Source organism: Pieris rapae, chromosome Z (genome assembly GCF_905147795.1).
Source record: "Pieris rapae chromosome Z, ilPieRapa1.1, whole genome shotgun sequence".
Classification (NCBI taxonomy): domain Eukaryota; kingdom Metazoa; phylum Arthropoda; class Insecta; order Lepidoptera; family Pieridae; genus Pieris; species Pieris rapae.
In genome coordinates, this window is record NC_059534.1 from 6,454,370 (window position 1) to 6,465,531 (window position 11,162).

Below are 11,162 nucleotides of genomic sequence, written 5' to 3' on the forward strand. Positions count from 1 at the left end.
ACATATTGTTAAGGCCTTTAATGTAACATAAATTATAACCTCAATTTTAGGAAAGTCAAATGGGTCCAGTGCGATCGATAGCTTTAAGTGTTAAGAAGCTTAGAGATATGAAACGTGGGCCTATCCTGTTTGTGATGATTCAGGGGAAATTTCTTTATACCTGAAGGTGAAGTGCACTCAAAAGTGGAGATGTAATTAATATTAAATACCATTGATTTTCATTTATCTCAACATCTTTGAAATAGATTCAGGTGAAAGGTAATTATAATAATAATAAGGTAATTATTTATTATCAAGCGTTTATTTCTAATATAAACATTGGTAGCCCTTAACGTTTCTATTGTAAGTTCATTGATTCGACTCTCGGTTCTAGCAAGTATGTTATACAAAAAGCAGTTTGTTAAAAAAATTCCTTAGTTAAATTTACGTGCGGCTCTTCATCGCTTGAACACTTCAACCGGTACAATGATTTAGCTTCCCCCGGTTTCTATAATAAAAAATTATCTACCAATCATAATGCTATAAGATTTCAACCTTGTGTAGAACTCTGGTATTATGAATCTTCATGTCATGCGGATGTTCCTGATTGCTTTAATCTATCATAGATTTTTGTTTTTTTACTATTGTTTGATTGTGTATGATTTTTGTTAGTTTATTATATCTTTTGTATTAGCTCTGGCATATCCACTGCTTATTATATGTATTTATATAATAATATGTGTAGATGTAATAGGTGTATAAATGTCTAATATATATCTTTAGTAAGTCTGTCATAAATACAGATTTTATTGTTAACTTTGGTAGAATTTAACTGTGTATTCAAATTGCCGCTATACAATATTTTTGACTGGTATCATTATGTCCATTGTTAAGATGAGTTTTATTACGAATTAAAGCAAGCAACAGCATAGAATTAATTAATAAGGGTGGAATAATAATGTACATGTGACAGGCAAGTGTTATTTCAACTAATCTGCCTGTGTGATGCTATACAGTCCAATGGAGAAAATTTAATTTATTTATTTCGGGTAAAATTTTATTACATGGCGTGGAGCCACTGACATGCTTTTGTATTTCAATTTTGTGTGATAACATGAGACTTTACAACAATGTACGTAAATTAAGAATATAAATATTCATTATTAAATAATTTTAAATTGGAAACGAATTGCCTATAATATCAGATTTTATTTTAGATCACGCAAACGGCTGATTTTTGTAGTAAAACCAATTTACATATACCATTACCAAATTTACGTATATTACTAAAAGAGATTCTTCCTTTGTGTTAGTCTATAAAACTGTGTCACTTCACGAAGGCCTGTTGGTCTTCAGAACAAACCACAAATATATTATTTTAACTTAGGATAAAAATCTAAGTACTTCTTGTTCACACAAGGCTTGTAATCCACCACCATCCTTACTAATTATCTATTCTGTAACAAAACACGATCGTATAATAGTCCAGAAGTTCAGTCACTTGCATACTATACATTAAAACCGATTTGTAAAAAAAAGATACAAACGAGTACTCTCAATACACCTTTTTCATTAAGATAAATTCCTGCGCTGGATATGAATAATACTAGTTATTGATATTTTAAGATATTTTTTTTTAAGTTCAGTTTCCGTGTCTTTCATTTGTATTGATAAAATTGTAATTATTTCCTAAATAGGAATTGCTTTTGCAAGGCACTAATAAAACTTTTACGAGTAGTTATAAGGGAACCAATTATTTAGATATTAGTTTAGCTATTTTATTTTTATTAATATTTTTAAGTTTTTGTTAAGTATATTTTTAATTTGTTATTATGATTGATTCTAATGTAGTGCGATTTGAATTTTCAATTCAATGTTCGATATATTATATCAATGTATCAATGTTGTGATTCGATGGCAAAACTTTCATATTGTAGTGTTTCATGTTGTTATCCTAAATGTCTAAATAATATCCAAAGACTTTCTCTGAAAGGAAGCATATGCGTATTTTAGCGTAAGCTTTAGTTTTATTTATTATAAACATAGTTTGTATGGAAACACAAAGAATACGTAGTTTTTCTGTCGAATTTGATCTTGCAATAAAACTTGCTACAAAAGGTCACTCTTTTCAAATAAAAAAAATGTAAACGAGTAAAAACCACAAGTAAAATCCATTAAAAATTATAAACAATGTCTTCTTGGAATGCACTTAACTTCATGTTTGTGACTTCATATTTCATAATGTAACACTTGCTAGATTAAGAGTTTTTAAATAAAAATAAAGAAAAATATGCTGGTTTTAGTTTCCCTATAAATAGTAGGTACGTTTATCTTAGATTACGATGTATATTTCTGAGATTTAAAAAAAATCAATCCAAACATGTTTTAGAAAGTCAAAATTAAAAATATTTAAAAAAATGACTGGTAGGGCAACCAGTTTCATATGGAAAATAATGGGCGAAAGAAACTCTGAATACATATACCATATTATAGGCGCATGGTGTTATAAAAACTAATACAGTAGATAACTAAATTGTTATGTAGATACATGGTGATTTCCCCACGATATTCCTTAGTCGTATTGCAGAGCGTGTTAATTGCGCATATAGAAAAGAACACGATGTCCTTATTCGAACACACGACCTCGAGGTTAAGAGACGCATGCTTAAGCCTTGCGGTCAACACTGCCCATTTTATAAGCGGATGGGAATGAGTGATTATGGAAGGCAGCACTACTGTTTATTTTTTCTTTTTTTAATTAATTACACTCTACTCGCCATCGTGTCCAGTTACTTTTTCTATTTCAATATTTTTTTCCAAAAAAAAAACAAAATACATTTCATAAATTAAAATACACTAGTTACGAATGTCGTGAAATATAAAATGAATAAAATATTATAAAAAGTGAAAATATTTTTATTTAGAATATTCATTAATTCCTCGCGAGACCCGCTCTTTCTATTTTGTTTGCCGCCTTCATTCATATGTTTAATATTTTTCTCGCTGAATTGTTCCAGCCACGGTCTGTGCTCTATTAACATGTCCTGTTCCACTGTTTGTTTTTCATTACTAAAGGCATATGTTGGGTACTGTCAAATTTACAATAACCTTATCTTATAATCTGAAAAAAAAACATATCAGAATAGGGTGGTGAAAATGATTGTTTTTATCTTATCAGTAGAAAATAATAACAATGCTATACTTTATCCTGTCCATGTCCAGGCTTCAAGGAGATCCGCCTCTGCCAGACCGTACGTACGACGCAAAAATATTTTGTGTCTTCACTTAGTAGTAAAGTTAACAATTCACCAGAAATCAACTCCGAGCTCCGGGTCAAATATATAGAGCATCACGATTATTTTAAATTTATGTTTTTGTCACTCATGTTATTTGTGTATTGCTGACTTTGTGCATTAAATTAATATGTGTTTAAATTTAGTCTCATCATTAAAAATTAGAGCGATAGTGCGTGAGTGCCTTTTATTTCCATGGTCATCAATAAATTCATTTGGCCTAAAAAACAAGCGATGTACAAACTATTATTTACTATTTACATTCGAGACTCAATTGTGTAGCAATCATGCAACACTAGTGCATTAGTTTATCATTGTACAAACAAATACAAGAGACACTTCAGTCCGATATCTTCGAAAGATTTCGTCGTACAATCGATATCTTTATCTCAAAAATTCTAGAGCACCAAAACTTACTTATTGATTTGGGTTCGCCAGTTTGCAGTGCTGTTTGGATTGGGTGTCATCTATGAAACTAAGATGTTCTTAAAATTTAAGGTAATTTTTATATATTTAAATAAGTACTCATTTTATAGATAGTAAAAATATATATTTATTATGCTTTAGTGTTTATGTTTAGTTAATATAAATAAAAGTAGAGAAAACAACAATTCTTTGGAATTACGAGAAATCAGAAAGTTGTGTATTTGAAAGTCATACGCAGCTTTTAGTTATCACTTTTACCGTAAAACAAAGAATCTTCGTCACTAAGTTAAGATTTTTATACAAATTTAAACAGATTAACAGAAACATTTTAAACAACAGAACAAAGTGTGAATGTTTCTAATCTTATTTCTGCTTTAGTAAACTTATAACCGGGTCATATTTCTAAATTTGTAAATGTTGCGAGTCGTATACTTTTAAAGATTGTGTCCTTTCTACCATAAATTCTTAAAAGTAGGTTTTAAAATATAAAACACGTGATGACCGAAGATATTGTTTTAGTTTTTTCCAATAAATACAAGACGCTAATAAAGTACTACTAATTTACAAAACATTTCTTTAAGATTTGGAAAACTAAGGCCCGTTCGTATCTCGGCATATTGGCTCTTTCCTTCAGCCTGAACTCCACATGGCGAATTCCACGTGACGCATTCCACTATGGTGGATTGACATTTGCCCTTCTTGTAACTATCGCACTGGTATTGGTCGCCTTGCCAGTAGTACTTTTGCAATTGTCAATGGGCCAATTAAGCCAGCAAGATCCCGTCGGAGTTTGGACGGCTGTCCCCCTGTTTAAAGGTACCACCGATAATAGTTTTAAGTTAACGTAAAATCTGTATCATTCCAGAACGTTACACTATTAATCTCTTTTGTATAAACGTTATTTGATCATAATTTAAAGTATAAGAAATATAATAGTATATATACGAACGTGACATCCTCCGCCGCGGCCGTTACTTCATGTGACCACAGCTAGGACCAACCTTCTGCAAAGGACATATTTTTTTTAATTTTACTTAACGAAATAGATAAGTTAACGGATTTTTTTATTGTCCGTTAAGTGAGCTGGCAAAAGTTCAATTATTTGTTAATGCCTATAGTAGTTAGTAAATTTCTTTTAGTTTTTAAAATGTAATTTAAAATGTTTGTTTTTTTTTGTGTTACGTCTGTAAAGTGTATTACTTATTGTTCACTCGTGACAATTTACCTCACTTTTAAACGAAGGAGTCTTGTTATAAGTAAATAAATAAAATAAACACAGTAAAACACACACAGTGTAATACTACGTATACCTATAGATTATGCACTTACCTATATACACTAGTTATAACCAGTAGTAAGTACAAAATAGGTGAATTCGATACATAACGTTCGTGTAAGCATGTTTTTATCTGTGTTTGCGTTATGCAATTTTTAAGTAATCGGATGCAAAATAAAGTTTGTTATTTGCTTTTTCGCTTTGGATTATCAAAGATCATCATTATTCTGCAGACTAATCGAAACCCAAATGTTAGTAAATTACTTATGCAGCTAATAATAAAAGTAGCATCTTAATAATTTTTTTTTTTACAAAAAATGCTTAAATTATTAATAGTAGGTATATAATATTTACAGTAAAAGTGATTAAGGTTAAAATTTTCTAATTTGTACAACAGTCATTTAATAACTTTCTAGGTGTTGGATACCTACGGCTTTTGATTACATATACTGCATCAATTTGTGTCATCATATATCTTGCAATGTCCGCCACGCTTTTCCTGTATAGTATCAACAATTCCATTCCCTTTGGAGAATGCACTGATCTATTAGATATAGCGGTGAGTGATATAACTTTCAATTTTGCCATAATCTACTTGCGATGTCCTCAACATTCTATCCCTCAATACAAAAAAAGGATATGTGTAGAATTACTATAATTATTCTATTAGCATTATGACGAAGTCTTTAAATGCTGTGTGGGCGCCTAATCATGATCAAGCTTTTGGCTGTAATTAATTTAGCCACGAATCGCCATCGCATAAAAAATCGAATTGAATTTAAAGTAAATTGAAATCCTGGAATCTCAGTGATTAACTCGGTTTTATACATAACATACATTTATCTACAATACATTTATCTATTGTAACTGAGCTGTACTTAGTTATCTATTATATTATCTACAAGCATGGGGAAGTGAATTTTAACTTCCGTTGGGACTTTTTTGAAACTTAATTTTTGGCTCTAAATATTTGGTAATAATATCAATATTTCCAGGGTCAGGGCCCTGAAGTTGTCAATTACAACGCAACACTATGTTTTAAGTGAGTATTCGTTTGTAGCTATTGTACATCCAAATATGTACGTTCATACATTAAAAGTTCTGTATTGTTTTAGCGAGACGTTTTTTGCTCCAATACACGAGAAGCCAGAATACTATATTGCATTATCGCTGGTTATTGTTTTCCTTTGGCTCCTGTTTCCTTTTATGTAAGTATTCAATTCGTTTAACAGACGAACCTTTGTTGCATAATTATAATATTATATGACCTATTCAAATTCTATGTTTGTAATCTTAGTGGTTTTTTATTGCGTATTACTAATCAAAATATGCCGAGTGCGTCATTGGACGTTCGAGGTCCAGGGTTTTTCAGAAGCTAAGTTTAAGCTAGGAACTACGTCGAATATAAACTAAAACGCGTTTACTAAGTCAAACCATCTCATGCAAGAACTAGTTTTCATTATTTTAGGTTACAAACGATGTAGTTAATATTGTTAAAAGTTGCCTACTCTAAAAATCAGATGGTTCCTGTAACTCTAAGGGTCTGTTTCACAAATTATGGATAAAGTATCAAACAGCTATGCAACACATAAATTATTCGGAAGATAAAAGTTCCGAAGAACTGACAGTTGTGAAACGCAAAATAGTGTTTATCCTACCAATAAGTAATAAATAGCTTATTTGGAACTTATCTAGACATTGTGACCCTAAATCTTATTAATAGAAGATGTCATGGAACACATTTATTGATTTCTGCATCACCTCATCAAACGTTGCAGCTGAACATTTTTAAGGCAGTTTTGCCGCGCACCACCAATGTGCTAGTTGTCGACAGAAGTATTTCCGAACGAATTTAACTTCGAATTACAATTCAGTTCTTTCATCAATTCCTTCAATTCTTATTAGACCAGCAACGCTCGCGAACCCTTCGTCATCGAGAGTGTCCAAATGCGGCGTCATTTGCCCGCAGTTCTACAAAAAACTTTCCCTATGATGTTTTCTGTATTTTCATATGTTTTTTAGACTTTACAGACCTGTGAAATCGTTGAGAGTAATTTTCTTCGTATTGGGTCCAACTGCCCCAATACTGTGGCTTATAATTTTATCAGCTGCTGGAGATAAAACTAGTCTAAGCTCGTTTACTAAGACCGACGACTGGGTTTACTTGTTGAGGCCACAAATATGGAATAAGGCGATAGCTCAAGCATTGATAACTGCTCATGTAGCTGGGGGCTTTCTTATATCATCTGGAGACTCAATTTTTGTGACTTCAGATGTCGAATGGTTAGTAGACTTAAATTATGTTGAATCGATCTAATAATGTCGAAAGGTGAATCTTCGCAAACTTTGCGACTAGATATTTTAGTATATTTTGTGTGCAAACAGATATATATAAATATACGAATATATATGTATAAACAGAACGGAACAGAAATCTTGGATCTTTTATTATTATTTAATATAAAGCGACAGTTTAGATATTATGTTACCTAATATATATGTTCGTATACGTGTTAAAACACGATTATGTGGCAGTAATTATATAGTCAAGTTCTTTTGTTTAACAAAAAAAATGATATTTTTTGAACGTACTTTTCAGGACCACGCTTTTATTAGTTGGAAGTAACATGATAACAGTATGGTTTGGGTTGGTTACATGGTTTGCCCTCGGCGTTCCAGAGGCTGGTAATGATGTGTTCGCAGTGCTGACTCATACTTACAATTTTACTATTGAGAAACATCTCAGTCCTGTGTGGCCTATTTTAATATTTGCTACGTTATTTTTATCAGGATTAATAAGTATAGTGAGTAAATTTTGCCATCGTATACCTTTTGCAACATCTTGATTGAATGTTACAATATCAAATGATTGTGTTGTAGTTTCTTCTATCATCCTTTAATTCTCTACTATCTGTATTAATTACTATTTAATTATCTGTCCACGTCATATCCCTAACTTTTGTACTAACTGATGTGAGGCTGATCGAAAATGATAGTGATTCATGTGCACATTTCGTTTTTCATGTGCCCTTTTTGCGTTTAGTTTTTTGTTCCTATTTTAGTTTTGTCTAAATAACTATATGTATCATGTATTTTTGTACTTCTTGCTTACGTTATTTTGTTGCCTGGAAGAGACGATAAGGCCGCCAGTTGCCCTCCTTTTCAATTAATTATGTCAATTTGTATGTCATATTTATTTTTATTCAACGAAGTGTTCATCAATATTTTTAAAATTTATATCTATGTGTAGCTTGTTTTCTATAAGCAGAAATGTAGTACAAGATTACATGATACCAATGACTTTTTGTACTGTTTCAGGTATCTCTACTCTATCCTTTATATGATCGGTTTCGTCGTATCCAATGCGTCAAATGGTGGTATATTTCAATTGGCAGTTCCTTAGTAGGATCAGGCCTAGCAATTGCCTTATTAGTTGACCACAATGCACTAATTTTATTAGAGGATACAGTATTGCCGTTTCTTGTTAATTTTACTACTATATTTGAAATATCCGCTTTCGTTTTTGTTTATGGTACGTATATAATATGCATGTTAATAAGGTATGATATGTGAGCAGTGTGGGTTAAAAGAGAACACAGGGGGAAGGATATGGAAGGGAATGCTTTGGTGGTTTGGCCACGTAGAATTGACGAATGAAATGCGGTTAACATATTATAGACATAGAACAACGATAACATAAGATATACTTGGCAGCCGATGGTGTAAAATCGGATTGGTTAGGCCTTGTTGGTTCGTGGAAATGCTAGACAAAATTATTGTTATCTTAGTAATGAGTAGGTAACTAAGTACTGACGCGCATGCATAGTGAATGTCATGAAAGTGGATGACCGAGAGAGCTGCCGGGAACGTAGCAAGTTGACATCCGTGGTGTCAACCTAATCCCTCAGGAAAAAGGCGTGAAGATATAAATAAAAATATTTGTGAAAACATTAGTAATAGAAGTGTATACGTTTTTGTTTAACGTAAACGTAGATAGTTGGTAGGTACGAAAGAAATATCATCAGATTAAAAAGAGAAAGTAATCATACTGATTTTAACAAAAAGTGTCTGATATTGACCTCATGTTCTGTGCACTTCGACGCATCTGTCTTCCTTACTAGAGCGGAGGGTTTAACAGTATCAATGAAATAAAATGGATTCAGTTATGAATAAGGCAGTTATTGGAAATATGATATCCCGTTTTTTATAAGTACACAATTTAAATTATGCACGGAGTTTTCACAGAATGCATTGCTAATAAAGCCATATTACAGGGTGGAATTTGCTTTTACACGACATAGAATTTCTAACTAGCAGAGAGTTACTACGATTTTGGGTTTGGGGACTATGTTCAGTTCCTGGGATTATGACACCAATTCTAATTTGGTGGTACACAACTCACTATTTAACAACGCCACAGTGGACACAAGCGCCGTGGGCAGCGACTGGTCTGACGGCAGCAACAACAATAGCCATTACAATTATAATATCGTTTGCCATATATTCGGTTGCTCGACAAGTACAATATGATACTATCTCGGTAATATATTTTAAATTTTATAACTTGCCTTGCGAAATATCATTTGTTTCCTTTTGCTTATGCGAATTTGTCTAATTTTCCGCAATTGCGGAACTGTTTTATAAGGAAAAGCTTGAAGGAAAAAGAATGCGTCGCATATACGATTTTTTTGCGTTACAGAAAATGAAATCATCCATACGACCTTCACGGCATTGGGGACCCAGAGATCCTATAGCGCATTACTATTGGTTAATGAGACGTGACGAAGCAGATCCCCACGCTCCACGATCTAGATATCACAGACGAAATTTAGGACAATTTTCTGGCACATCTAGTGTTTTAAGTATACCTAAATCACAGGAAATTAGCGATGTACCTAAAGAAGTCAAGAGACGTTCCAATTCTGATGATTGGCTTTATAATTATCGAAAAGAATATCTTGCAGAGTTATTTGAATTGCATTATCCCACAAGACGAAGATCAAAGTCTCTTGACTGGCCAAAAGCGATATCAAACGATAAAGTAAAAACAAACAGCCGAACTTCCACCGACGAGTCTGTTATAATAGTCGAAAATAATGTTGCATCTAAATGTTAGGATTCTTCTAATACTTGTTTATATAGTGTATTACGTACGACAGATTGTGCATTAATTATGATTATCTGTTGTCTAGTCACGATTCAATTAAGAAAATCAAGGACGTATTATTTATTAATTATATTTTTTTTGTAATACTAATCGTTTTATTTCGGTATAAAAGTCCTCTTGTTGAATATTAAAAGTGTACAAGGTTTGTCTGCATGGCCACTGAACAATTAGTCATTTAAAAACATTGGCACAAGATATTTTTGTTTCCCTAAGGTACGGTAATGTTACATAGCCTTATGTTTGACAAGGAAATGAATCAAAGTGGCCTCATCTATCGCGGGCCGGCCTACGTGACTGGTCCGAGCCGACCTTCCTTTAGGAAGATCACGGTTGCCTTATTTCGTTTTTCTTTGTTGATAAAAGATCGGCCGATTGTAATATATTCCGAACATATTATATGCGTCATCCGATGCACCAAACGCATGACAAGAACAGTAATTGCTCATTACTTTTTTATTTAAGTATCGTTATTTTTGTATGTTTCAATATATGAATGACACTCGAGGAAAGCGTAAATATAGTATTTTAATATATTTATGCACGTACTATGGTCTGTTACATAATAGATTTACAGTATATTTTAACTAACATTGCATAATTTCAGAAGCTTATTTGTCTATAAATCGTTTTTAGGACAAATTGTATTATGTATTTAGTCAGTTATAAAAAAATCATTGGCGTTACAACCTCTTGAGGTCTTGGCCTCAGATTTCTGAATCTGTTTCATGATCATTTTTAAATCTAATAGGAAAGTAGGTGACCAGCCTCCAATGCCTATCTGCCAGTCATTTATCTTTTGTAATAAAAGCGTTAAGCGTCTTTGGTAATTGTGAACCCATTGCTCGTGTACAAACTGGTTCGTCTTGGAAAAGCCCGCGATTCGTCACCGTGCGCATTCTGCATTCCCTTCGGGAACAATCTATTTAGTTGTATTTAGTAGGTATTGACCTTACTAAATAAATAGTGGTATTTAATACCAAAATAAATTATATTTTAGTTTAAAAAACGTTCTCTTAGAATA

The 11,162-nt window shown here is 32.4% G+C and overlaps 1 protein-coding gene across 1 annotated transcript; it reads left to right on the forward strand.

The window, feature by feature from the left end:
- The first annotated feature begins 3,560 nt into the window (after nt 1–3,560).
- Nucleotides 3,561–10,219, forward strand: LOC111000452 (sodium- and chloride-dependent neutral and basic amino acid transporter B(0+)). The gene is made up of 10 exons (XM_022269891.2): nt 3,561–3,770; nt 4,280–4,514; nt 5,391–5,533; nt 5,970–6,016; nt 6,090–6,182; nt 6,997–7,257; nt 7,574–7,778; nt 8,293–8,506; nt 9,249–9,514; nt 9,674–10,219. The coding sequence occupies exons 1-10, from the start codon at nt 3,753–3,755 to the stop codon at nt 10,088–10,090; spliced, it is 1,899 nt and encodes a 632-aa protein (XP_022125583.2). The 5' UTR covers nt 3,561–3,752; the 3' UTR covers nt 10,091–10,219.
- The last annotated feature ends 943 nt before the right edge of the window (nt 10,220–11,162 follow it).

What these genes read in the sequence shown, in the direction of transcription:
- LOC111000452 (XM_022269891.2), top strand. An exon ending in CTGATCTATTAGATATAGCG is followed by an intron (nt 5,534 to 5,969) that starts GTGAGTGATATA and finishes CAATATTTCCAG; the next exon opens with GGTCAGGGCCCTGAAGTTGT. An exon ending in CGCTTTCGTTTTTGTTTATG is followed by an intron (nt 8,507 to 9,248) that starts GTACGTATATAA and finishes GCCATATTACAG; the next exon opens with GGTGGAATTTGCTTTTACAC.